At 52.2% G+C, this 27529-nt stretch overlaps 8 protein-coding genes across 8 annotated transcripts; 2 read left to right on the forward strand and 6 right to left on the reverse strand.

The window, feature by feature from the left end:
- Nucleotides 1-1400: 1400 nt before the first annotated feature.
- Nucleotides 1401-2739, reverse strand: DICSQDRAFT_169939 (uncharacterized protein; the record flags this gene model as incomplete). Its single annotated transcript, XM_007365548.1, has 7 exons — nt 1401-1447; nt 1505-1550; nt 1601-1624; nt 1681-1815; nt 1874-2185; nt 2254-2362; nt 2639-2739. The coding sequence occupies 7 exons, from the start codon at nt 2737-2739 to the stop codon at nt 1401-1403; spliced, it is 774 nt and encodes a 257-aa protein (XP_007365610.1).
- Nucleotides 2740-4863: 2124 nt separating this feature from the next.
- DICSQDRAFT_161449 (uncharacterized protein) lies at nt 4864-5780 on the forward strand (the record flags this gene model as incomplete). Its single annotated transcript, XM_007365549.1, has 3 exons — nt 4864-4947; nt 5399-5494; nt 5576-5780. 3 exons carry the CDS (start codon nt 4864-4866, stop codon nt 5714-5716), a joined length of 321 nt encoding a protein of 106 aa, XP_007365611.1. The 3' UTR covers nt 5717-5780.
- Nucleotides 5781-7583: 1803 nt separating this feature from the next.
- Nucleotides 7584-9723, reverse strand: DICSQDRAFT_60170 (FAD/NAD(P)-binding domain-containing protein; the record flags this gene model as incomplete). The annotated part of the gene is made up of 9 exons (XM_007365550.1): nt 7584-7743; nt 7812-8017; nt 8079-8272; nt 8326-8596; nt 8649-8721; nt 8769-8816; nt 8864-9174; nt 9223-9484; nt 9539-9723. The coding sequence occupies 9 exons, from the start codon at nt 9721-9723 to the stop codon at nt 7584-7586; spliced, it is 1710 nt and encodes a 569-aa protein (XP_007365612.1).
- Nucleotides 9724-10513: 790 nt separating this feature from the next.
- DICSQDRAFT_60085 (GroES-like protein) lies at nt 10514-11829 on the reverse strand (the record flags this gene model as incomplete). Its single annotated transcript, XM_007365551.1, has 6 exons — nt 10514-10710; nt 10768-11057; nt 11109-11166; nt 11224-11349; nt 11402-11619; nt 11681-11829. The coding sequence occupies 6 exons, from the start codon at nt 11827-11829 to the stop codon at nt 10514-10516; spliced, it is 1038 nt and encodes a 345-aa protein (XP_007365613.1).
- Nucleotides 11830-14826: 2997 nt separating this feature from the next.
- Nucleotides 14827-16602, reverse strand: DICSQDRAFT_60260 (uncharacterized protein; the record flags this gene model as incomplete). Its single annotated transcript, XM_007365552.1, has 6 exons — nt 14827-14904; nt 14963-15011; nt 15066-15470; nt 15527-15759; nt 15815-16469; nt 16535-16602. Coding segments are annotated over 6 exons (1488 nt in total), but the record flags the coding sequence as incomplete, so codon positions are not given.
- An 809-nt stretch (nt 16603-17411) lies between these two features.
- On the reverse strand, nt 17412-19332 carry DICSQDRAFT_60277 (AMP-binding protein; the record flags this gene model as incomplete). The annotated part of the gene is made up of 7 exons (XM_007365553.1): nt 17412-17472; nt 17534-17748; nt 17817-17910; nt 17975-18207; nt 18307-18641; nt 18690-18743; nt 18801-19332. 7 exons carry the CDS (start codon nt 19330-19332, stop codon nt 17412-17414), a joined length of 1524 nt encoding a protein of 507 aa, XP_007365615.1.
- A 1453-nt stretch (nt 19333-20785) lies between these two features.
- DICSQDRAFT_60151 (alpha/beta-hydrolase) lies at nt 20786-22099 on the forward strand (the record flags this gene model as incomplete). Its single annotated transcript, XM_007365554.1, has 3 exons — nt 20786-21212; nt 21270-21283; nt 21341-22099. The coding sequence occupies 3 exons, from the start codon at nt 20786-20788 to the stop codon at nt 22097-22099; spliced, it is 1200 nt and encodes a 399-aa protein (XP_007365616.1).
- An 856-nt stretch (nt 22100-22955) lies between these two features.
- On the reverse strand, nt 22956-24461 carry DICSQDRAFT_169945 (uncharacterized protein; the record flags this gene model as incomplete). The annotated part of the gene is made up of 9 exons (XM_007365555.1): nt 22956-23219; nt 23293-23639; nt 23697-23721; nt 23775-23828; nt 23881-23904; nt 23959-24145; nt 24203-24268; nt 24324-24330; nt 24386-24461. 9 exons carry the CDS (start codon nt 24459-24461, stop codon nt 22956-22958), a joined length of 1050 nt encoding a protein of 349 aa, XP_007365617.1.
- Between the last annotated feature and the right edge of the window lie 3068 nt (nt 24462-27529).

Genomic DNA, 27529 nt, shown 5'->3' on the forward strand with positions numbered 1-27529 from the left:
CACAGTGCGTTCTGTAGTAGAGGCTGCCGGATTTTGAGGACTACTCCGATCAGCTGTCTCGCGTAGCTCTCTTTCACTAGCTCGATGTTTCCCTGAGGCGACTGAGCACGTCTCAACTCAACCGGCTGTAGATCTACATGTATCACTCTGATCGAAGGTGTTACGCTGAAGTACTTACACAAGTCTATCCAGACTTATCACGCGGACTTATCCAAGTACGCGGTGTAGCACACGGGGGAGAGAGTATCGCGCAAGTCCCTAGATTGAGGGATATAGGGATACAGGAGGTAACGAAGAGGAGAACAGAAGTGGGGAGCCTCTACCGGCTACAGGCCTCCTTATATACTATGGGGTACCGACCATATTAGGAAGGGAAAGGTAACCGACCAAAGTGGGGAGGTATGAGGAGACTGTAAAGGAACGCGTCTGGTCGAGGCTGGGCCCAGTATAGTACAAGACCTAGGTCAGGGTCCTGTGATATAACCGAAAGGGGATAGAGGCGGGACAGGGTCCTGAGTCTAGGTCAGGGTCGGGTAATCTAACCGAAAAGGGAAAGGGGGCGCGACAAGGGTCGGGGTCTGGGTCAGGGTAAAGTAATGTAACTGAAAAGGGAAAAGGTCAGGGTCGGACTCAGGGTCCGGTCATATAGACGAAAGGGGAAATATTAAGGGAGAGGGCCGGGACTAGGAACGCAGTCGTCAGGGGGCGGAATGGGGGGTGGTAGTGTACAGGCGGACGACAGGGGAACGGGAAGGTAAACATAGGTCGCCGGGAACAGGAAGGGGGGTGGAGTGTACACGAGGGCGACAAGAAGGAGTAGTCCAATAGAAAAAGATAGGGGGTGGGGCGTACCAACGGTAACAGAAGGTGCCTCATAGGCGCTTTACGATCTTGCCTACGGCGGAATTCGTGGGGCAGCGCGAAATGAGTAGCGTTGCTAAGGTCAACCGGCGGACACAGTTCGTGAGCGTGCAAGTCGAGTACTCGTACCTCCATCGCAGACCTGTAGCCTTCTTCATCGTTACTGCAGTCATTATATGTAAGTCGTGCTGTTCGATTAGGCAGGCGTTGTCTGGAAGCCGAGTGTAATCTCATAGGCATATAGTTGACAATCACGCTCTTAGAAACCAATCTCACGCCCTCTGCCACAGCGAGCTGTTTGCCTCCGGCGTGGACCCAAGACTACTGTACACCCCTTCGTGACTCGGCATTGCTATAGTCACAGTCCGCTATCTTCCTTACATAATCAAGCGGACATTAGAGTGTACGTACATCGACTTACACTTGCAGAATACTCAATTCTGCCGCTAGGCACGCTGCATTGATACTGCTGACATAGTGAGGTAGATCAGTACCGACGAGCGTGATCTAGACCATGCGACCGTGCGTGATCAGCAGATTCAGTTGCCTGGTTTTCCAGGCAGCTCAGACTTCAGGATGTCCGCCGCTTGGCGAAGTGTTAAGGCTATATGATTCGCAGAGACAAGGCAAGACGGAGACGTACCTGCTCGCAGATAGCGTACGCTGCCTACTGCGTGACAGACGAACTCCTATAGATAGCGTTAGACTTTGTCGTACAGATGCGACAGCATCCCTGTACCATAGGCAGCACAGACAGGTCGACCTGTTCAGCATGGACTCTCAATAAGTGATACGCGGCAGGAAACAAACAACACTCACGACACGGAGGTTACGTGTCCCAAACACCTTCAGTGTCGGGTCTACCACGCCTCCATCGGCGCGTGCTATCATCGCCGCCGTCCCGACAGGATGGAATACCTGGAAACCGTTCTTCTTGATGTACTCGACGAGACCCTCCCTTCCTCGTGCAAGCATCTCCGGCCTCGGCATCACCTGTCCCTTCACAGAGGACCTTGACCGTGTGCTGGAGGACGTGGACGTAGAGGTCGTGGTCGGCCTCGCTCCCGAAGTAGTTCGGGTCGATCCGCGAGGGCGCCAGAGGGTCTGCGGACGCGCGTGCCGTGCGAGAGAGCGCGGGAGAGCGCGCACACGAGGGAGAGGTAGCGCGCGCCCGGCTTGGCCGGAGGGGCAATCGCCATTTGTTGGCGGCCGACGAACATGAGTAGCCTACGTGCAAAGGAAGGAGGGTCAGGTGCAGGGACAACGATGTGGGGGAAACCTGGGAGACGTACTCGGCTTGTGGCTGCTTCTTGTCGTCGAACAACTAACAGTGGATTGCGTACTGTCTTTTGAGGCCGGAGGAGGGCAGGACCTTGGCCAATGTATTTGTACATTGCGTGTCCGCCTGTGCACGCCACCGAGCGACGTCCTCTGGGGGCCGAGGGCGTCCGCGGAGAGGAAGACGGATGCTTGGGCGGGGATGGTAGCGAAAAGCCCTTGCCTTGTTTGTTGAGAGCGAGTATCAGAAGTCACGTCAGGATTTTAACTCAGACCTCAACACTCACTACAGCCCCTCTTGGGCTCTAGCAAACTCTGGGGGATAGAAAAATGTGATCCTCTGCAGGTAGGCATGAGCCAGGGAATTCTCACAAGGAGTAGATTCTACAACAGAACATGCATGTTTTTGTCGCCTCTCGGCTCAGTGTCCGATCACGACATGCATGTTTTCTTCGCATGATAGGCGACCAACATGCATGTTCTGTTGTATACGGCTCACAAGGAATACTCAGGATCAGGCTCACGGAGGTTCTCTTCTACCCCAGGCAGGTCTACCTTCACGTTGATGCCGTGCTGCTCAAGAATATCAGGGTTATCCATCCCGGATAGCTCCAGGACCTGCGGTGTTTGATACGAGCTCTCCCCCGGTGTCCACGTCAAGCTCAACCCATCCCGTCCCTCTGGAATCTGCTTACCTGCGGCGCTCACGAAATCTCTGCGGACGTTCTGAAGACGTTTAATCGCGCCGTCTTTGATGATTTCGATACCGACAGCTTTATGCAAGGGTCCATCTTGCTCGAGGATAACCTAGGTTGCTGTAAGGATTAGCCTGCTGAATTCTAGTTGAAGCACGTGTCTTAGTTATGTATGCACTGGTGAGCACGAGCAGGTCCTCGCGAGCCAGGTTCTGTTTAAGGTGTAAATATCAGCGCCAATGACGCTATCGTCCGGGGATAGGCTGGTGAAGATGAACTTTCCTAAACTATCCGAATTATTGTTCATCTACGCCCTTGCGTTCCCGAATGCTTCGAGCATGGGATGCGCTTGTAGGAACTACTTCGCGAGGAAGCGGAAATAGTCGTTACGAGGTAGAACTGGCACAGCCGGAAATGGAGCGACTGACGGAAATTCCCCACATACTACCGCAGCGAGCTGCTGCAGACAAGGTCAAGAGACGGCACGACGGGGTCAGATATTGAGTTCGAGAACAAGGGAGTTGGGAATGTGAGGGAATCATTGGCAGAGGAGCAAGTGCCTCGAGATACTGGATGTCTTCTTTGAGTACCCGCACCAGACGTTACCGTGAAAGAAGGATTGCGAGATGATACGGCAGAGCGAGTGGAAGGCACACCTGATGAGGATCATCTGGTTCCCTCGCTCCTCGCGCGTGTTGACCCAAGCTCGTTTTGTAATTGAGAAGATATGAGGGGGTTTTCAACGCAACTCTTTTGTTGTAAAGATTTGTGAGTAATGGCGTCGGGAACGCAGAGGTATAAGGGCCTGACCAGCACCAACACGTGGAGAAGAAGTGCAAGCTCAAGCATCGCAGCTGCCAGGAGAAAGACTCCTGGCGGCTCCCGATTCCGGCCCGAAGCCCCGTCTACGGTCCGAGATGTACCGCCACAGCACGCAAGCATCGATATCGCTGATTCATCCCTCGCACTCTCATCTGACTCGTTCATATCATCTTATGTTACTATCCTGGCTACCCTTGCGTCTCATGTCGCCGGTGTTTCGACTACAAAGTCCTTCTCCGGAATCTACTCGGGAAGCGCGTAATGCAATTCAAGGCAGACTCGTTACCTTTGCGTCAGCAACCCCGGGAGAAGTTCCCGCTTAAGGCTCAAAAGATATGCTGAACGTGTAGAACTCCAGGGACGGAGGCATCCTTAGGCTTTGTTTGCAGTAATTCGCTAAATCAATTGCTGATCCACTGGAGAGAGGCATGGATTGCTGAGCGACTGTCGACGGAGCATAGCGACTCCCGATCGAACAGGCTCAAGACAACTTTGCCCGGTGTAAGCATCAGGACTAGGTGGGCACCTCCGTTAGTCATCTTTAGTATTGCTTCTCATGCGCAATGCAGACAGTGCTTAAAAGCCTTCTAGATATTGAGGCGGCGCACTAAACTTCCGCTACCTCAAGCACCGCTTCAAGGTCATCACTGTCGTCCTCATGCGCCTGTACGTTTTCGCACCTCGGAATATTGCCTTTTTCCGATATCATTTGCTTGGTGGCTACGTTCAATGCCCTTGTTTGTTTTTGATCCTATCCCCTATAACGCTTTCGCTGCCTTTCCTACATCGCGCTCATGCGAATCGCTCACTTGGCCTTCCTGCATACACCTCGCCTACTCCATCTTCCTGTGTTCCATGGCGAAGAATCCGACTTTCCCTGATGACCTTGATCCAACTGCCTTCGATCGCTTTTTAAGCAGCTCAGCCAGATGCTATAGACGACTCGTGGGCTAGACATATTTGCGTTGGGACCCAATGATCGGTACCCCTGAACCTCGGTGGATATCCTGGGTATTGGGAGCGGGAGCAAAGCAAAGCGTATGAATTCTTTTCCCTCGAAGTAGCGCTGATCCCCTGCCCGTCAGTGCGTTGCTATGTGGAGGGCCTTTCCCCCGATACTCCCAATCTGCAATCCCTGTCAATCCCTGGTCGAACAACTACCCTTCCTCACAGGGTATTACTCGTCTACAATAACCCGACGAACATCATGTATCTCTCCGGCAGGATTTCGCTCAAATGTAGGCCACCGTTCAGCTCGACTCAGAGTTCAGAGGCAAGCAGGGCGACGCAGGTGTGCGAATCGAAGCCCAGGCCGAGATCGACTGACTACGCGCACTCTTTGGGACAAACATCGCCGAAGAGACTCGTCACAGTCAAGTCGCGAAGAGCATGTAGGAGGAGCTCGCGACTTCCGTTTGCAGGTCTTCCCAGTTTATACGAGCCTCGCCTGAAGCCGCAGGGTCGCCGCTGAGACTGAGAGCAGGCAGAATGTCGTATTCAAGACGGTGATTCGTGAGCGCAAGGCTACCCATTCTGGTCATCCGTCGCTCTCTGACCGTCAGCAAGCCACTCGCGTTCACTTCAAGAAGGTTGAGGCTGTGCTCGCTCGACTCCGAGCTCCGATCCCTCCGTTCTCATGCGATGGACGTCGACGATGAGCTTACAGGCGTTCAAAAGGCGTTCGTGGAGGTCATTGCATATCTTCGTTTCGTACTGAGATCTCATTCCTCGCGTATCCATAGAGTCTGGAATGTCAGCTTGTCAGCGCACATCTTCCATGCGGACTCGAAGACGCTGCCCTCCACCTCGACCGTCATAAGGCTGCTCTTATAATCGAGGTGAGAGATGGAGAGATGCAGCGAAAGTGGATGAAGCTCGAGGAGATCGCTAACGCGGACGCAAACCCCCGGGACGTAAAGGGACACGAGTGGAAGGTCAAGCAACTCGAGGCGAAGCAGGATCAGACCATTGTCGAACACGCCCTCGGCCTGAAAAAGGTGGAGCCACCAATATGGTTCATGGTACATGTACTGTCCATCCTATCTCCTAGCGGACGCTGAGGACGCTTGGTTGTACAGCGCACTGCCTACTCCCTTCCTGCCGTTCCGAGAGCGTGAATTTATCTTTTGACGTCCGCCAGTTGGTTGATTGGGAAGAGTCCGCGACTGTTGCTAGGCAATACTTTCATAGTATTGTGCAACGTTTCACTTAAACCTAAGCTGGCTTGCTATGCAATTCAACGTCTTCGAAACTATGTCGTCTCACGACTGTGCGCTCAGATTGCTTTCTCCGTGCGATAGGTTCATCGGCTTGTCGGGCTCGCATGCGTTTGACGTCGGAATGGTCATCTTGACTATTTATATCTAATAACGGTCGAGTATAGTTTGCCCTTCGAAGGACTTTCTGAAAATGATGCCAAAACGTGACCAAACCCAGTGAGAAATCCAAATACTTCGGCGGTAGTGCCGCCGCACTAAGCTGGTCGCTCCGGAAGAGCGCAAACTGATTGGGTGCTTATCTTAATCGGAGCCGAAGAAGTGGAAACCTCTTCAAGGGCGGGGGATGGATGCCGATGCCAGCGTTGCTCTGGAGGAACAGCAGGAAGTCTTCTTGTTCTCGGTTACCACCTCCGTGACGTTGTAGGTTCAGGCTTCGTCCAAATAATCGATACTGACGCCCGCTCAGAATCAACCACCAAACGTGGACTATCTCACAGCGTACGTCAGGGTCATCCGCCATGTCACACAGCCTCCGCTGGTCAAGCTTTCCATTGCTACCACGTAAAATCTGTAAGTGACGTCCCTACGGCATCCACGCCTTCCAGGCCAACTCACCTAGTCAAAAGGAGCGTATCCAACGCGATGTATTTTGACGGCACTGTATAGCATGACTGAAGCGCGATCGTTGCCTCTAGTACCGCCGCTGCAGAGACCGAGCTGGGCGTATAAAATCCGTGCAGCTCGCCGTCTATGTAGCGCGTACGCAGACGTAATCCCTGTACATGAGAACATCGCCGCGCTGACGCCGTCTAGCTCGACCCGGAAGCCCTACCCGCCCCAGAATTCACAATCTGTACGCGCTGCGTTAGCACCGGAGGAGTCACGAGCGTGGCTAGCCCGACTTTGACCTGCTCGTCGACGCTCCCGAGATGATCGAACTTCCCGTCTGTGCGGAGTCGAACGAGGTCTCCGGTATCATACATCATTCCTCTTTGTCCCTAAATCAATATAGATTGTTAGTGCATCCGGCTAAGTGTGGCAACCCAAGAGATGCGCACACGTACCCATCTGCTCTGAATGGGTCCCGCCTATACCTCATCTTTGTGAGCTCTGGAGGGTTGAGGTAGCCGATACTGACTACCAACATGCTTGCTCACATGCTGCCGACCTCACATGTCGAAGGTAGGGATGGACACAGGTCAGGTAAAACCGCCTCTGGTACTACGGGTATATGCCCATACGGGTACGGGTACTACGGGTCAAGTCAGAATCCGCATGAGTAGACCCGTGTCTATCCCTGTCGGCTACCTGCTCGCTGATACCAGCAGGCTACATGGAAGTAGATTGGTATGAAGAGACGCATCTCTCGGCAAACTCGGTGTTCAAACCGAGACAAAAATGGAAAATGTGGTCGCTGTGAAACTTGCTCCGGAGTGTACCAAGCTAAAAACCCAGGGATCGCAATGTAGGTGCACATTCGGAGCAATCTTCCAAGTATAAATTATATTCGACACACGTGGAGAAAACTAGAACTATGTAGTCAACGACACGCGCAAGGAGGAAAGCCGAAGGTAGATTACGCGTCCTTGCGTCTCTATAGTCTGCTCACGCACGCAGTCTCATCAAGAAGTTCGCGGTCCAAAGTGACGTCATGACAGAGAATTTCTAGCCGGGCAGTAAGTGGGAGACGTGTAGATACCTGAAGTTCTCAAGATTTCTTCCCGGCCCGTTTTTTATCGCGCTCCTCCTTCAAAGAACTAATTTCTTTCAAATCGACGACCTTGAGCGGCCAGGTAAGAGCGTTCCCTCCGCTCCGCATGACTGGGAGACCCATGTCCTCAAGTAAGTCGTCCACGTGCTGCGGCCACCTGCAAGATAAGGACAGAGAAGTTCGGATGAGTTCTGCGAAAAGTTGAGGGCACTCAATCCCACTCACGACCAAAACGCTAGATAGCTCGTGTGGCTGTTGTTGAGGGCAGTCGGGATCTGGGGGTAGCGGGTTCGAAGCCACGCCGCCTCTCGTTCCGTCAAGGCGAGCGCCTCCTCAGAGGTTGCAGGAAGACGTAAGAAGCGATCTCCAAGAAAGTAGGAAGAGATCCAGTGGGCGGTAACCTCAGTGGTGTAGCCGAAATTCGGGGACAACTAAGATGTCTGAGAGTGAGTATGATAAAGCACATGTTATGAGTCTACTATCCCAACGTACAACAGCGCCGTTGACAGCCAGATCACGATGGACGATGTGTTTTGCCGGAACTATACCATGGTATAGAGTAGACGACCAACGTTTTGCCTCAGGATGTAACGGAGGAGCATTTGACAGTGTCGTATACTTCCACTGATGTGTCGTTGTATCGTTCACAGGCTGGGGATCCAACCCTAGGTCCTTGGTGGTCTCCTCTATTAGTATGGTCAATTCTGATATCCACCCTTATGTAGGATCATAATCTCACCGTCAAAAATAGTGGGCCAAGACGACCTATATCCGGTGGAGAGAACCACAGCACTTGCAGGGAGGGATCTGCCATCCTCCAGTATCACAGAGATACCGTCGCGGCCATAGCGAGCAACTCGTGCAGGACATATAACTTCTACTTTCCCAGCAGATACGAGCGCATGGAAACCGTTAGAGCGAGGTACACCTTCATCGTTAACGCGAGTATGCCAGAACGGCCGCACGGCGCGGCGCAGCGGAGAATCTGCAGGCACTCCCGCAGCACGGTACTGCAGTGCTGAGGTTAAGTTGAAGAGCACCAAGAGCAGGGGACAGACGCACAGAGTCCTCAGCGAGACGATTCCACCAAGAGTTGACAATTTTCTTACCCAACCGAGTAGTGTGCAAAAAACGCCTGCATCAGGGTTCAGCAAAGTAAAACAACATAACACAAGCACTTACTCTAGCCCTGTTCTCAGGTGAATATGGGGCGATAAAAGAGCAAGGAGCCTGCCACTGTATCAGCCTAAACCCAATGTATCTGTGAGACCGCTGACCTGCTCTTCCGAATAAAGTCAGGAAGTGGCTTCGGCCTAGCCGTGAATGCATCGAAGTCAGGACACACTATTGTGACTTTGCGGCGTTCATTTGCGAGGTACGTGCATATATCTTGGGCGGACTTCCCTCCTCCAACGACAACAATGGATGGGATGGTTCTGGAGGGCTCCAGTCCAATCTCCGGGACAGACGCTAGAAGCTCAGCCCTCTTTCTTCCGAAGTCAACACTGTGGCACACTATCCTATGGAAGCCAGCAGCACTTGCAGCGCTGGGGCTGAGTGACTCCGGAACGAAGCCTGCACTGCAACCCTAGAAAAGATTGAGTGTTTCGAAGGCATTACTGAATTGAACACTGACCCCGGTACAGAGTACAAGGCGGTCATAAAGTCTGGTTTCAGGCAGAGCTGTCGAGCGGTTCAAAACCTCGAGCTGCCATCCCGACCCAGCCGGACCACGGCGAATGCGATGCACCTCTATTCCATACTCGATTTTGCCCTTGAGGAATGTTGATGCAAATGCAGTCGTGTATTTGTTCAGATCCTGGCCTCCGAGGCGTACATCCGAACGTTCCACTAGAGGCGACATTTCCATCGGAGATAGGCGATACTCTCCATGGACACTACGCAGGACATTCAGTGACGTAGGCTTATTGGAGCAGCGGTTATAGACGTACTTGTTGAGAAAAAGTCCAGGATATATGCGGTCTTGGGACCAAACACCCCCAGCTTCAGCATCCCGAGTCAAGACTTGAACTTCAAAACCGTCTCTCAAGAGGGTATACGCGGTTATCAACCCTGCTATACCAGCACCAATGACCACAACTGTGCCTTTGAGACGGTCTCCAAGCTGAGGGGTCATTCGCGGAGAACGAGTAAGAGAGGAAGAGTCGTAAGCCTACGATGGTCCAGATGAGGGGAAGGAAAACAATCCTCAGGGAACGGCTGGGCGCCCTCGGGGCCCAATTGAAGGATTGGGCTCAAGACGCACCACAAGCGGATGAGTCTCAGCTCAGTTCCATCAGACCACAAAGAGCACCTGAAGCCAACCTGATCAAATCTGAAGACAGGTACGGAACGGCGTTCGTCCCTTGTTCATCAAAGAAGCACAAGAGAAAGTTCAAGCTCAGCTAGAGCGTCGCTTTGCTTCGGGGTAAAGTCCCCAATTAACCGAACGGATGACCATCAAGTTGATGGTCATCAGCAGTCGTCTTTCTCTTTAGGTGTTTTATATCGCGCGAAAAGTCGACATGAGTGTCGTTGACAGCCAGGAAGTGCGAGGGGCCTGCGGCTGCAATATGATCAGGCCCAGGCTGTTTGTACTCATCTTCCGTCAGCTTCTATTCGCTCCACGCTGGTCTTCCAAATGAAGACATTCCTCTGTCAAAACAGGGTCCTGCATAGGTCGAGAATATTATGTCTGGTATAGCTTGGTCTGATAATTCTTTGGATGAATCGGTCGTCCTGCCAGGGCGGTCAATGACCAATTCTGCAGGGGTTTTGGGAAATGCATAAACGGATTGATTTATTTGAAGACTGCTCCGCCTGACAAATGTAATTCCAGATGGTACACGGGGTGAAATAACGAGCCATTAGTGCCTCAAACACCCCAATGAGGGCATCTCGTGATTGAAAACCATTATACATCTGGATCAGAGGTTGGGAACAATTACAGCACGAAACTTCGCAGTGGTGAGACGATTGTAAGCTTCCTGCGCTCTGTCAAGTGGGAATGTCTCCACTATCGCCCTTATGTTCTGAGCCTGAGCGAAAGTTAAGCACACCTCAATATCCTTCGCCACTCCGGCACCCCAACCTTTGATAGCATAACGACTCGGATGTAAAGCAACTGGGAGCATATCAATATCCCATTCGCCGTGTCATATCAAGGAGACGTTATACTCACTAGGTGGGATGACAATGGGCTCGGTTTCAAGTGTGAGCGGGAGCAGTGTGCCGTCAACTGCAAGACCGGGTAGGAGCTTCATGGCCGCGTGTATATCTGGTACCGTGCACATTATGACCTTTGCTCCGCCCAATGCTTGCAGTGCTTGCACAGGGTCAACTTTGGAGCAGTCAATGTATTCATGCGCTCCGAGCTCGCGCGCTACTGCTTCCTTGTCGCCGCTAGAAGAGATTGCAATGACACGGAAACCCATAGCCTTCGCGATTTGTATTCCGAGGTGGCCGACACCGCTTCATGTGACAATGAGGGCCCGTACTGATTCTTTATCGGAATGCACTCACCCCACTCCTTGAATAGCTACATATTCTAGGACTTGTGCATCCATATTTCTGAGGGAGTCTGTCGAAAGAGGCGTGTGTTAGCTCTGTTGTAAGTAGCCAGCATAGAGGATCATACTGAAGCAAGTCATTCCGGCACACATGAGAGGAGCGACCTCGGTCGGCTCCAAGTCACGAGGCACTGCAACCATGGCTTCAGATCGCAAAACGATGTATTCGGCGTAGCCTCCATCTCTCAGGATTCCTTGAAATACTAATCAGTACCTTTGGGAGGGTCATGAGCAGTGATACGGTACCGTTGATGTCCACTTGACTACAAGTGAAATACTCTCCAATAACGCAGCGGGGACAGGTGTGACAATGTCCTCCATGCCAACCCGCTCCGACGCGCTGCCCAAGCTGCCATTTGGTTTCAGTAGCAGAAACAGCAACGACATCCCCCACAATCTCGTGGCCAGGGACTCGCGGAAACTGGATAGGCACGGGGAGCGCTGTTGTATGAAGAATTCCATCACTAACCGGAGGGAGTGCGAATTGTGAGTCAATGTGCGTAACTCAAAGCTGATGGGGCGCACGTTGCACATATTCCGCATGCGAGGACTTTGACAACTATTTCGCCTGGATTAGGATCCCTCCACTTGACAATTATCTTCTGCAAATCACCACCACGTTCCATGAACGCATATGCACTGTACGTGTCGGGATGCGGGAGAGAGAGGGCCATTGATAGCTGATCCATTGACCGAACTGCAAAGTAAGCACGTGCACAATGACGGAAGCGAGTCGTCGGGCAGGGGGACCTTTCTGAGGAACACAATGATTGCTTTCAATTTTTGTACTGGCTTTGTAGCCTAATATTCGACTTCTGGCGTGCTCTGCGAGGTGTCGCAAGTTCTAGAATATGCCCCAGTCGTACTTCTACCCATGTAGAGCTTGTCTATCATTCACAATCAGGTCCACAGTAGGTGCGATCATATCCCGCTCAAACCCATCGTAGCTTCGCCACTTCGAAAGGTTCGTGATCTGATTGAAACCTTACCGGACTTTCGCGCTGTTCCCGGAACACGTTCCCTTATCACATCTGGAAACGTTACGATCGGCCTGAGTCATAGGCCTAAGGACCAGACTTTCTGATTCGACACGGTGCTGTCTACTTCAAACAAACCCTGGGAGATGGAAGTAGACCCACGCGGTGTCGACGCATCTGCTTCCTGAAGAAAGGTACGTCTCCGATATGAGACACATGTGGTAAGATTAGTAATTACCCGGGTAGGACTGTGAAGTAGGACACTTGGGCCCACCGTCCTAGGCGATTAATCGTCCTGCTCAATCTGTTCCCGGCCCGGCTCCGTATGATGCTTTATATAGAGAAAGGCGCTACTCAGGTCAAGGTTACAATGATCAGCATACGCAGGTCACATGCTCGACAAGTGCATGTACCGATATTGCCGCCGCCGAGAAGTGGGGACAGCGGACGCTATGTACATCTGTGATAGTGCATCAGACAGTAGAATCCGTAGCTTTCGAACTGTCAGAACACGACGTACCTCGTGGATGTTATTTGATGTAAGATATACGCAAGAAGCGTCCCAGAAGAACTTACGTACTCACCATACGAAGATGCCAACAGCAGTGGATGGACGGGTCTCAGATCTGCAGAGTGACCAATTAATAGCGAGTTTCATGATCGGTCACAAGGCGTGTTCCTCGGTAAAACTCATGACATCAACAGGTCAACAGGCTGCGTCCTCGACCCATTGCGCTACTCATGTGTTTCTAGGGACACTGCCGTAAGTAATCTCTCACCAATATATGATAACTTGAGGGTCCTCGTGCACTTGCTCCGTCTTTGTCACTTCGTGGAATTGAAGGATGTCATCGTGGTTGCGGGAATCGTGATGAAACTCAGGAATAATCAAGGAAACAACTACTCGTCTGTTCAGCACGAGCATGCTTAAAGTTATGCCAGGTGCCTGACTCCGAATATGGCTGCATTAGGACATGCTCAACAATAGAACCAAATGGAGTCCTGAGGGTACAAGTATCTCTGGGAAGTATTTCGTCAATTATGAAGAAGCGCGTGAGGCTGGGAGAATGCTCATCCCCCGGCTTTGATGCCAATCTCTCACTTCCTCTGAATTTGGAGCTTCAATCAGGAGTCGCAGTCTTTCCCCAGGCAAACTACAGTCTAGACTTGAACGATTCATTTGTGATAAAAGTACGGATTCGAGTTGATCATGTGAAGAGTTCTCGGTATGAACCGTGGCGGGTCCAATGAAGGAGAAGGGGTACAAGGAGAGACGTGGACCTGGATATTCTCAGGTTGCCGAGGTCGAAGGCGGCAAAAAAGACGGAGACAAGGGCGGTGAGAGGGATCCATGTGAAGCCTCAGGCCTCAGGACAAGGAGCACTGCAAGAGCTTGATCCTCATTTCTAAGGCCTGGTGATATGGAGGAATGTTGCGTCAGCGCATTTACATAATTTGCACCGGGGTTGGCTCCCTGAGTTCGTTCAAGGCTTCAAGCGATGGCCCACGAAGAGCGCTAAACGTGGGCCTAACGGCCACTCGGCAATATCCGAGAACTGTACAGCTGGAGATCGGCAGCCACTGCGGCAGGACTCCGCGACGCCGACGCGTACAACGGCACCGATAGGGACAAGACCAACGCCCAAATGGTGAGTACAATGTTGCTCGTCTCGCTTGCTCATTCGCTCACTCGCTCGTTAGTTGATCGTGGTCCACATGTCGTGGCTCATGGGACATTGCGGTTCGCGCCTCAGTCTTCACTTGCCCTTCTTTTCCTATCCTTCTACGCCCGGACGCCCGGCCGATTCCTCTAGCAGCGAGTTCAAAGAAGAATGCGTCGCGAGTCCCTAGCGGCAAGACCAAGACCAATTTTTAGATCCGGTGCTCCCGCTACCTCTATACAGTCTCGCTCAATGACCCTGAGAAGGCAGAGAAGCTCCAGTAGAGCTTGCCTCCTGGTACGTCCTCTCCCTGCCTATCTCCACCGCTTCGTTGGCTCAAACGCGTATCGCTTCCTGCGTAGATCTCCATGCTGAATAGATCACGGACACGCCCCAAGAGAAGTAAACAGCGCTCACCAGTCGCGGTCGTTTGACTTGCTCTGCTTTGTTGCTGTCCTTCAATCACGGGTCATCATGCATCACTTTACGGGATTGTATGCTTCACCAAGATGGCTTCTTATGCATACATGCTACCTCGCCACTATGGGTGATCCTTCTTCCAGTCTATCGCAGATATATTCATTTGAACGACCTACTCATGCGGCACTGACGTGGGTCCTGTGACGTCTCGCGTGCACAAGGTGGTCAGAGACTGCAACCATGTATTGATCATCGTTTGGGCTCCGCAAGATCGTTCTTAGCATTGGTTGACGTCGTTTACTCGTGTACATGATGACTTGTAAGTTTCCACCGCTGTTCTCAGCACCAGTATCTGAGTTACCTGCGTTGCAGAGACGTTCTGCACTCGATTGCAAGGGTGTGCATCCCTGAATTCTGCTTGCTGGATACAACATCAACACGAACGACGTCGGTGCTACATGCCAACCTCACTCTACTCTAGTTCATGCTTGTGTCGTTTCGCCCTCAATGTCTTCAATGAAGCGCCCGAGTTACAGTAGAGGAAAACCTCGCGCACGAAACATATCTCGTCATCCTTCACTGTTGTCGCGCCTTACATATCTCCTTCCTACATCTATACTATCAGAAGCATCTGCTGCACGATCTTGTTCAAGTACGCTTGAGGAGTTGCTTCCTCCCAGACGTCTGCCGCCTGTGGTATCGCCCTTGTGAGTACACTACGTTCGCTATCGTACCCGATATTGACTCACCTGAATCTGTATCGAGAACCTGGAGTTCATGGACCATACGTGTACGTTCCTAGCGTTGCCGGTTTAAGTTCATGGTCCCTCAAAATCCATGCAGAATACTCACGGTATCTCGGGAATCAGCCTATGCCCGAAATGCAGCTTGTCCACGCGGAAAACAGGCGGACCACCTGCACCGCAATCTTCCACAATCCGCGGCCAGGTATTCGGTAAGTAGTTCTCAACCCTTCCCAGGTTCGTCACGATACCGCATGCGGGCCGCCCAAACGCATCTACATCGAGAAGCGGGGCGATGCGCATGTGCTCCGCGGTGAACTGAAGGATACATGGGTTCGCGAGGTACTCATCGTAGTGGGCCTTGGACTGCGCAAGAGCAGAGAGCAGACGCTCTTTAGGGGTGAGGTCGGCGAGACCCGCGAGAGAGATGCTAATGGGCACCATGGCCAGGGACGAGACAAGGTGTGTCTTGCTGTCTCTATACGGGGGAGACATTCTTCCGTGAAGAGAGATCCTGACAAGAAGTGCGAATGTTAGAGCATGCAACGACTTGGAACAGAACGAGCGTACATGCCCGCCATGAAGGTCACATGGGCAGATTCGCTCTGGTCCTCTGGCACGGGCTTGAGGTCATAGAGGGCTAAAGCTGTCGCGGCCTCTACGAGGTGGCCGAATCCGAACCCCGCACGCTTGAGTGCTTGGACGACACTCGCCGTCTCTGCTTCTGTGAGCTCGATCAAGGCTCTCTGCACCTTGCCCGTGCCCACGTCCGTATTCGGTCTACGCATGAGGTGGTGTGCAGCCTTCGAGGCGATCACTGTCGAGCTATCAAGAAGACTGTCAATGCGGACGACGTACTGACAGGTTTGCGTGCATCCCAGCTGCCTTGGCGAAGAGTGCGTTTCCAACCGTCTCCCATTCTTTGCTTCGCCCTCCGGTCACGGTCACAGGGCCGGTCGGGAGGTTCTTGTGTTCTGTTCCCCATGGGAGGTCAGCGAGAGCGATGTCTTGTGGGCTGGACATGAACTCGAGCAACGTGGAGAATGCTTGCATGTTCGGTTTTGCATCGAGCATGGCGTGTGGTCCGTGGAAGAAGATGGCGAAAACGTTCACCAGGCTGCTCGGTCGGAATACATACACGCGAAGGTGCTGAGCGGTGCCGTCGGAGAGAATGTAAGGAAGACGTGTGATGTTTATGCGCTGAATGAAGGAGGAAGGGTCGATGACCTCATCGAGCATGACGACCGTCTCTTCCGCCCAGCTGTAGGCTTCGTCGTGATTGGCTAGAGGCGTATAAATCCAGGAGCGGAGCTTGGGGTGGTGGATGCCAAACCGAGGCGTCGCAGCCATGATCGGACACACAAAACTGGAATGTATAAGTGCGACGGACGGTTGGGCGCAAAGTATTCGCAGTACGTACCGCCAGCGTATCACAGCCTCTTTGGCAAGTGCGAGTAGCTCTTCGCCAGAGAATGCAGTGCTAAACGTAATCCCCATGCATACTTCTACGAATCTGGAAGTGCCCAGGATACGGGGTGAATATCTCTGTGTTCACAATCTCTCTAAGGCGAGGCGTACCCATCTACGAGGTTGTGCAGCTGGTCAAAGACTAACTCCGACCCTAAAAGAGGCCTGAAGTACGCAATTCGGCGTCAGCTCACGGGGTCGAAGCGTATTGCATGAGCTACCTCGTATAAGCGGTTTTACCAATAGGTTCCTGGGAGGGGAGAACATATTCCTCCCAAGAAGGCTCCAAAATGTTTCCTTGACCTGTTTGGGCCATGCGTCTTTGATAGCGTGGTGGGGAGGGGCGAGAGCACGACGACCGAACCTACCTACCTTATGAGCAAATCTTATCTACTTAGCGGCATCCGATGTCCGGGTACGCTGCACATGCAGATGTTGATGTTGTTGCGCATGAAGTAGGCCTGGAAGACACGTTGGATCGGTCGGGTGATAGATGGACGTTGATGACTATCGTTGGGTTCGGAATTGCACCAGCCCGTTTAGGCAACACACGGCAGAAGATATGGAGATTCCTCTTCTCGACGTGATGGTTGTTACAACATGACCATCTCCATAAATATATGTGCCGAGAAGTGGGGGAGGAAATACTGCGGCGAATGCGGGAAACCTACCCCTTAATCTATGCGACTTCCATGTCTGGAAGCAAAACACTGGCCTGGCATACGCCGTCCTCTGCTACACCTTCCAGATTTCGAGAATCACTTCCAACACAGAATGAGATATGATCGTGGTTTGGAGGTAGGCACAGTGCGCTACTTCCGTTTAGGGATTTATCCCTAATCCGACACATTTCCTTGTATGGCCATGATCCTTATCGTATGATGCATTCTTGAGAATCACCCGCACCAATCGTCGCCCTGACACATCGTAGGTTTGTCCGAATCATCGTGGCCAAGACCGACAAGCCAACCACCCAATGTAGACTATCTCAGTGTGTACCAGGGCTCGCCGCAATCTCCTGCAGCCTCCGCTTGTCAAGCTTTCCGTTGCTACACGGTAAGATCTGTAAGCGATGTCCATATGGCATCCACTCACTTCAGGCCGACCCACCTAGTCAAAGGGAGCGTATCCAACGCGATGTATTTTGACGGCACTGCATAACATGGCTGGATCGCCATCGTTGCCTCTAGTACCGCCGCTGCAGAGACAGAGCTGGGGGCGTAAAATCCGTGCAGCTCGCCGTCTATGAGGAGCGCACACGCAGACATGATCCCTGCACATGAGCGCATCGCCGCGCTAACACCGTCTAGCTCGACCCGGAAGCCCTACCCGCCCCAGAATTCACAATCAGTACTCGCTGCGTTAGATTTGGAGGGGTCACGAGCGTGCCTACCTTGACCTTGACCTGCTCATCAACGCGCCCGAGATGATCGAACTTCCCGTCTACGCGCAGTCGACCGAGGTCTCCAGTGTTGTACATCATTCCTCTGAAGTCGTAGGTGTAGGTTGTGAGTGCATCCGAATAAGTGCGGAAGCCCAAGGGATGAGCACACGTACCCATCTGCTCTGAATGGGTCACGCCTATACTTCATCTTTGTGAGCTCAGGAAGGTTGAGGTAGCCGAGACTGACTCCCAACCCGCCTGCCCACATTATGCCGACCTCTCCGCGAGGCAGAGGGTGCAGCTCTTCGTCCAAGACGTACACTGAGTTGTTAGGGGTCGATCGTCCGATCGTCACGTCCGAGCCGTGATGGTAGAGATCCATTGTATTCACGATGGTAGTCTGCAAGTCGAGCCGAGATGGGTATTAGAAACATGTCAGAGTGGAAGCATTACTGTTGTATAGCACAACGCCCCCGGAAAGTTTGGAATGAACACAGACCTCTGTGGGGCCACAGCAATTCCAGAACTTCACACGATGTCCCCATCGCTCCACAAGGGCCTTGGAACACGGCTCGCCTGCGGTCGCCACGACCCTCACGTTCACGTAGTCCTTCGGGTCGTGCGGTTCCAGTATCGACGGCGTACAGATGAGTACGTCGACAGTCTTCATCACCTTGATCCAGTCTGCACGTCGGAGGCCACGGAGGTAAAGACTCCCGCCATTCAAGATGCAGCCAAAGATCTCCCAGGCGCACATGTCGAAAGCGACGTTCAGCAGCTGCGCCACCTTTGTTCCGGGGGTGATACCCAGGTTCCCTGGAGCCTGGCACACCACTTGGCCTATGTCAGACCTTGTTGAACATTGTCTAAAGTAGTACGTACGATTCACGACATTCGAGTGACTTACGACCACACCCTTGGGGCGCCCAGTTGTGCCTATCAAAATTCACATTAGCGACAACGCTGGGTAGCACTCTACATAGTTAGTAGCACCTGAAGTGAAGATTATATATGCAGGATCCTCGGGTCGTGCATCGTCGAACCTCGTTTCAGGTCCCATATGCTCGTCCGCGTCTAAGAGGTCTTCAATGCAGTACCACTTCCCCTCCACGCTCCCGGAACGTGCGGCATGCGCCTTGGAAACTAGAATAACTGCTGGTCGAGCGTCGTTCACGACATCTCGAAGCACGCTTTGCGGGACAAGGGTCCCATCCAGCGGGATGTACGCCGCCCCAAGTCGAAGCACCGCGAACAGGGATACAAGATGCTCCAGCGACCTCTCTAGCACCAGGCAGACGTGGCTGCCACGGCACACGCCTCGGTCCTTGAGTTGTCGCGCGAGGCGAACGGAGCGCGCGTGGAGGTCGGCATATGTCAGTTGACGGTCGAGGATATCCTGAGCAGCGAGGGCAGTAGGCGATGCGGATGCATGAGCGTCGAGGAAGTCGCAGATGGTCCGTGTGATGCATGGAGTCGTGATGCCATGTTCTATGGAAAGGGCAACAGGTGTAGATTCCCCGCTCATGAAAGGGTCTTCAGATGCAGGTGAAGCACCAGTTTCCGATTCTTCGGCGGGATCGATGAGTGATTCCAACGACGATTTTTGACAGAAGGATGTGAGAGATTGGCATAAGCGGTCGTAAGCATGCTGTATGACGAGGATAGGGAGGAACGTCAGCCAGCAGAATGTACAGATGAGCTCGAGGCCTGAGCGGAGACGACGGACGAGAGGCATCTCTGGACGGTAAACGAGGGCAGTCACCTGGTGGCAAACACGAAGAATAAGTTGCATTGGCGAGCTATGCTGCAGCTGACAGAGAGACTACACAACTTGCCTTCAAGATTGACAACACATTTGTACGCTAAGAACGGGATTGAGACCGGCATGTATGATTGCCATCGCGGATGTATGTCAATTGAATGAAAGCGTGACGATTGCGTGCAAACACTGAGCGAATTGGAAGAAGTGTGATGTCAGGGGAATTACATTCTTGCAATTGCAAGACGGAGACTTACAACACCCAAACGGCAAGGAGACTCGGGTACGGCTCGCATGAACCCGTTCTAGAAGCAGTTTAGCGATGTCAAGTCGACTCGATGGTCAAACTGAGGTTTCTTCTGAGGATTGGATCACGGACTTCTAGGCAGATGTGTGATGCAACACTTGGGCGCGAGGCGAAGAGGGGCATACCGAAGACCGTCAGAGGCGAAGCCATGGAACGGCGCTTAGAGCGACTGAAGTTGGCAAACAGATGATGGATCGGAGGCCATCTATGGCAGCCGCCCACCACAGACATCTGCCATAATTAAACAATGTTTGTCCGCAAAGCCCGCATCTTGACCAACAGCTTACCTCCCGCATTCTTTGATCATCGGCGTGTCCGGGCCGAGCAGAATTTTAGGCCCCCGTGCAGTGTGAGCTCTTCACCCGAGTATTACATAAGCTCAGGTCTTCACCACAACGTTGTGAGCTTCCTGTACATCGAAGCTCCGAATGCGAAAGCAGGGTCCCCGTCTGCGACCTATCACCGCTGGCCTTGTCAGGTAAGCACTCGCCCCATCATGTTATGCAGGAACTGGAACCGCGAGTCCCGTATTGCGTTGGTTGTCGAAGCTTGGGTTGATTGTGGCCCCTCAAGTGAACCGCTCGTAGTTCGGCTTTGCAGCTGCTGCCGGGATCAGGCATCAAAGCTTCTCAAGGTGACTCAAGGTAACTGCATTCTATGCATAGGGTTCTTGTTACTCCCGCTCATTCCCCATGCTGCCCGCGTTGCGTTCCTGACAACTCTCCGTCTTCGATAGATCCTAGTTATCCCCGAAACTCTGCATCTCGGGCAGTGCTCGCTTCCTTCAAGCCTCGTGGCGAAATCGTGCCCAATACACCTCATCTCAAGCTTCATCCACTCCCCTCTTAGCTGCTGCACCTCTCTCGCCTTCCGTCGTGAGGGGAAGTCACCAGTCTCCTCGTCGTCACTATCATGCCCTTCGCATTCCGGAAACAGCCCTTGCGGCTATTCTATACCATAGGCTTCGCATTCTACCTGCTCGCGGCTCTTCCAGCATGGCTCGTCGCCTACGCCGTTCCGACCTTTCGTCCCAGGCGCCACTGGTCTCTCACGCGCTGTCTCATGGTCAACATCGTCCGCAGCGTCATCGGCAGTTGGTACCAGACCTCCCTCCCTTCCCCCACTCCGCTCGACGTCCTCGCAAAGGACGCAAAGAAAACCGGTTTCGTATGGGTTAAGGAGACCCCTGAACTCATTGTCGGCGAAATCCTCGAACTCGCAGAGAAGAATGGCGTTCAAGCGGTCCGGAGGGGTGGCTTCTGGTATGGCCCCCGTGGCCCGGACGGCGAACCTGGTCAGCGCGCTTCGCCTGACGAGCGCGTAGTGTATCACGTACATGGTCAGTCTCACAATTTTCACTTCCAGGAAATGCGCTAACCTACCACCCAACGTCTAGGCGGCGCCCACGTAGTAAGTCCCTGATTACCTTTAAAATCTGACTGCGGCTACTGACTCTTGCGCGTCCAGTCTGGCTCTGCGCACCCTAAAGACGTTACTGGGCCGCTCTATGAAGGATATCTCAAGCACCTCAACGTCCGGATCTTCGCGATCGAGTATCGTCTGTCCTCTACAGCACCCTTCGAGGCAGCTAACCCCTTCCCCGCCTCCCTAATCGACGCCGTTGCCGGCTATCGGTACCTCGTCGAGGACGTTGGCTTCCATCCGAGCAAGATCATTCTTTCCGGAGATTCCGCGGGGGGCGGAATCGCGCTCAACCTCGCCCGGTACCTCGTCTCCGCCCAGCTCTCCTCCCTCTCCCTCCCCGCAGGACTCCTCCTTCTTTCCCCCACTATGGATTGGGCATGCACGCACCGGGGTCCCCAGTCCGCCAGAGTCAGAAATGCATCCTCGGACTATCCCCAGCCCTTCATTGATTCCGGCTACACCATGCGCGCCCTAGTTGGCTCCCTCCCTCCCGAGTTCGCCCGAAGCTCTTGGATCTCCCCAGGTGCTGTGGTGAGCTCGGATTCCAAGCTCGACCACGATCATAAGACCGGGCTCTTTTCTGGGCTTCCACCCACTTTCATGGCGGCCGGTAACGCCGAGTACACACTCGACGGGATGATCACAGCGCGCGAGCGCCTTGAAAGAGATATAGGAAAGGATCGGGTGACGTGGGTGGAAGTCCCCGACGCTGCGCACGATCTGCTCATTATGGCGTGGCATGAGCCTGAGCGGACGGAAGTGCTGAAGGAGATTGCGGCGTGGGCTCAAACGGTCTGGTAGAGAGTATTTCGATGATCGTGGGTACAAGCTTCCATATGGTGTAGTTCACGTTTAGTTCTTTCATTGTGCATGGGATATTAGTTGGAGTAGTTAGCTATCGTCGAGAATATGATGTCGAGACCAATTCAGATGCAGACTTGGCGAAAGCAATCGCAACGTTTTGGAGAGCAGATCCACGAATATCAACGTCGTAGGTATCTGTAGTCTAGAACTATCTCATGCAGGCAGGCTTTTCATCATGAGTTGGTTTGGACTTGGCTGAGGACTTTTGAATCGAGCCTCAACCCGATGCCGTGTGTCAGCCCAAACGGCTACTCGAAGTCAAGGCGTCTAGATGTCGTTTCAATTCTGATCATAAGGCAGACGTGGAGAGCCGCCTTATTCTATGGCAGGGATGAAGCATATCGGAGGACTTTAGTTACTTGAGCTACTGATCGGATATCAACATGAAGGGTGGTGAGTGCGCAAGGTATCTGTCGGTAGTAACTCAGCTAGCACGCGACCGACCAAAGCAAGCGTTATGTCCAGGACTTGTGCAGGAAGTGCATGGGGTACGAGGAATCGTCGATAGAGCCATAAGTGAGCTAGATATCTCTGAAGTAGTCACGGCGATTGCTAAGAATATACTGGTGTAGATGAATGCGTCGAGGGATGAGGGGAGCGTCGCACCCAGACCGCAGGAAGGCAGGATGAAGATAGCCCTATTGGAATGTGCGCATTATACGGGTCATTTCATCTCAGGAACAGGATTGCATACTCCAGATAGGCGATACATTGTCACAAACTACAAAGACGCAAGTAATTTACATCGCCATTCAAAACTATAGTCCCTCCTTATGGTACATAATGACAGAATTCACACATTCGTGTCGGGACCGTCTGCCGCGCGGAAATCGCCCAAAGATGCATTTCCCTGCGAGGTCATCGAGTTGGAAAGAGGGCTCCCTCCAGGCACGATCTTGGCCTTGTCAATGCCGCCGCTCTGCGTGCCGAAGGTGTTCACGCGGAACGTCATCCCTTCCTCGTTGGATATCGTCTGAAGGTAAGTTTCATACGCGTTAGGCAGGGCGTGTGTCAGCCCGAGGCCGACCCGCACGACGATGAGATATGGTACCAATGCCTGTAAACGTAGGATGAGACAACATAATTTGGTTGGGGCTGAGACACAAGCCGGATGCAGCATGTGAACGTACCGCGACTTGAATAGCGACGTCCATGAAAGGAAGACCGACGGGACTCCCGACATGGGATAGCACCAACATAGAGATGGTGACCGCTACAAGAAGTGCTCCCGACTCGACGATGGTGAAGATAGTCCGGAGGTAGATACCGGGCCGAGTGATGGCGATAGATCCCTTCGATTCTGCAAAGGAGATTCGGCGGCCCATGTACCAGAGACGGCCCACAATGGCACCGGTTACAAGAACGTTTACGGCAATCTCGATCGTCCAACCGACAGTGGTGGCTAGAACCTGCACGATGGGGGTCTGGATTGTATAGCCGGGGACGAAGCCAAAGCAAATTGCGGTGAGAGAACAGGCTATTGTGAATGAGCCTGGGCATGTCGCCTGTAAGAGGCTCGCAAAAAAAAACGCACCAGTGTGGGCTAACTCTACCACAAGCTAAGCAGCCATGAGATTTTAGGAATACGTTGATGATCATTGGGATATCTCACCGGGATTATAATGATCTTCCAGTTGTGTGTCCAAACGACGTACATCCGCCATATCTATCAAACATACTCAATATAACATCTGTTGCGAGAATCACGGTGCACCTACAAGGACGAGATCTTGTATGAAAACCTTCTCATTCAAAGTCAGTGTCCTCGAACCCAGAATATGTTCTGGAAATCTCACCGCTATGGCGTAAATGAGGTTCTTGGCAATTGCATACTTCGCGGTGATCTGAGAGTAGTACAGAGTAGCGTAGAACGGCGGGGAGCCTGGTGGGACGTCGACGAAGGCATCCAGTTCTTCACGAAGAGACAGGGCGACATGTGTCGTGATCATTAAATAGAGCAATATGGAAGTTCCACCCAGGATCCTGTCATGTCAAAGAAATGAAACAGTGAGTTGGTACGTGATGACGAGTGCTGCTTACACCCTAGTCATGCGGCTATTGGGCCGCATGAAAAGTACATAGCATACACCCGCAAAAATCACAGTGCTAGTCACGAGTCAATATCAACAAATGTGGCGCCGTACTTGGTGCGAAAGCTTACTTCATACCTATCAGTTTGTCAGAACAAGTGCACATATAACGTTAGTAAGCTCTAAAACTCACCCCATAAGCCGGTCGAGACCCATGTAATGATGACATAGATCTTATCAAACGGGGGCACGCCAGGAGGCGAAGGCATGACAACAGAGGTGTGCGAGAAATCGAAGTAACAAGTGAGGGAGGGAAGGAGAGACCCTTGAAGGCGATAGCGGTATAGCATCGAGTATATATCGCCATCTCTTCAGAAGACCCAATGCATAGCCCAAATGTAGCTCAGGGTGGATATCCTGGATTTCCAATGCTCCCACAAGTCACATCACCCGACCTTGGCGGTGACATCGACTTGAAACTGAGTGCCCGGCCGAGACGCCAAGTGTCGTCTGTCTTCAGAATTGACATTCTTTCCCACGAAGACACGGCCCAGTTCTCCTATCAACCTGCTTCTGAGTACTCGTCGCTTTCAAAAAAAATGACCATAGCCTTATGGACATAATACATTGGAGCTGGCATTCTCCATGACTTCCAGCCGCACGACGCCGCAATGGAGTGTTTCACCGCAAGATCTTCGACAAGGCACCTTCCTGTCGGATAGCAGATTACTCGGATCATTCGTTTTGTTAGGCAGCTGCCTACCTAATTTAAGAAATGCTATAAGTGCTGAACATGTGGCTGGTCCATCGAGAAGTCTGAGAGAGCTGATAGAGATCATCAACGTTCCGTCACATACATTGGAGTTCTGCACGGACAAAAAAAAGGGTTATCCATTCTGTCTGGAACAAACGCAATAGGGTTTTCGGGGAGAAGAGTTACGCAATTGAATCTTTTAATATCAGGAAACGCTGGGACCCAAGCCATAAGCATTCGACGAGTGTCCGGAACCTCAAAATACGGGCTTGAGCAGGCATGAGCAGTACAGAGATGCAAGCCGGGCATATGCGGAGATAGATTTATTCCGGTGCGTCTCTTAACATTTCCGCGGGTGCTCCCCATTTTACGGTATTTGTCCACGCCATGATCTGCCTGTACGAGATCAGCTCGATAACACCAATCGTTCACTGGACGGGGGTGGAGGGTATGCTGAGAGTGACGAGACGAGACGAGACGAGACAAGCCGAGCGAGTGCACGAATCGCAGGCGCTGTCTATACTCTCACAACTGCCTATCTGGTTCTGCGTGATGTCCTTCCTATAATTGTCTGTTGACGTGACACTATCTCCGAAGCTGAGGTACTATGAACGAGAAGTAAGAAAGCTCGGAAGACGGTCAAGGTGACACAACTCACCTTGGCAGGGACCATATGAGACGAGTGCTCTAGACCTGCCGCATTCAACTGCAAAGGTAACGGCGATGCTTGTGAAGCGACATAGGCCATGCCATCAGACAGGAGAAGATACACACAGACGCCGCAAAAGGGGCAGCTGTCAGAATCCATCTGACAGGCGTGTGACGAGGTCAGAACCAATCTGACTGGCGGGCGATTCGCTAGCGACCGCCCCTATCTGCAACGAGGAAGCTATTTGAACGAACTTAACGTACACCACATGTCCGATGTTCGGAAGCCTGAATTCTATGTTGTTACAGCGCTGATTAACATGGGACGCCCGTGCTAATGCTGCATGGGCGACTTCTACCGCACCGATGTAAATGTGCCACATGCGGTTTAAGGGTACACTGTTACTCAGCGGGTATATGGATGACATGAACGCTATATTTAGGTAGCTAGCCCCTGCTGAGGAAGGTCGCATCGACTCGGAAGTGACGTCTGGAGCGCGCATGCACATGATTGCAAAAGACCTGACTCAACGGGGGGATGATAGGGTGTCTGATGAGTTGCCGAACAGGATATAATGTTGGGATGCCTCCTCATGCTGACTTGAGAGAGGTACAGGAGATGAACAACCGTGATACATGCTACAAGATACTGTCCAGGTCAGTGTCGAAGTTTCCCCGAAACTTCATGTCTCTTAGAATAAACGACCACACCACAGGGATGAATGTGTATGAACCTCTAGGCGAGAAAAGCGGTGCTCAACAAATGGCGAGATGAACTTTGGCTAGTCTTTCCGTCTATGATACATCAGAAGTACATCATCCTGTGCGATGTTTGATAAGTTCTAAAGCTGAAAGATGAAGTCCTAGGGTGCGATTGGCCAAATCTCGTGTTCGTCAAGCCCCTCTGTCACCCACCGGGCACGGGCAGCCGTTTGAACAAGATGTGATGAGTCCAGAGCTAGCATAGAGAACAAATCACTTTCGGTTCCTGTAGTTCCGAGGTAAGAGCGACGGACCGTCTTCGAATGTGCTGTGCACATAGCTTCTACCACAGAACGGACAGGGGCTTGGTGGTCAAAATACCAGTTCCCGAGATGAGAACTTCAGACACCATTCCAATCCCTTCCCCTCGCCGCTTCACCAGCCTCTGTGCGACCAATGTCCACGAATACGGCTCCCTCTGTGGATAATGTCTACGGGGCCTTTTTATTGGCTACATTCTTCAGTCTTATGTACGCCGAAGTGAAGCTCTGTCACCGAGTTTGTTAACCAAGATATTGTTTCTTTAGACTCTATGGCTTGATATTACGCCAAACATACGTGTATATCCAGGCCTATCCCTCAGACGATCTGTACATCCGAATTCTGGTGCGAGCTTTCTAGTCTTTTCAATATCTTCTTCTTCATACTTGATTTCTGCGTCCAGGTGTGGAGTGCATTGTATGCCTACACTCTTTATCTCACAGCGCACCATTCTCATAAGACTTATCCGGGTGTAGATTGTGCGAGACCCTGCACACTGTTTTCTTGATGCATGCTATGTAGTGCCGCTTTCCTCATGAGCGCTCTTGGCCAGTGCTGACATTGGGTATAGGTACATTTCGTTGGTTACCAACTATTCCATTCAAACGGCATACACAAAAGCTTTATGGTGAGTCATCAGACGCATGTGTAATGTACTCTGATATTGATACCTTCACAGGTCTATTGACGTGAGTGCTGGTACAATGAGGTATTACACCTGGAGCTGAGTGCATTGAAACAAGGCACTTCCGGTGACCTCAGTACGTCGCTTCTACCTTTCCGTTCGCAAAATGTGGGCATCGTCAATACGCTGATCATTTATAGGAGTTTTCCATCATCATATCGCTCGTGTAAGCTTAATGACAGATGGGGCACTCATATACTGATTAGCGCACTTATGCCAGGTTTTTT

Source organism: Dichomitus squalens, assembly GCF_000275845.1.
Source record: "Dichomitus squalens LYAD-421 SS1 unplaced genomic scaffold DICSQscaffold_13, whole genome shotgun sequence".
NCBI classification, from domain to species: domain Eukaryota; kingdom Fungi; phylum Basidiomycota; class Agaricomycetes; order Polyporales; family Polyporaceae; genus Dichomitus; species Dichomitus squalens.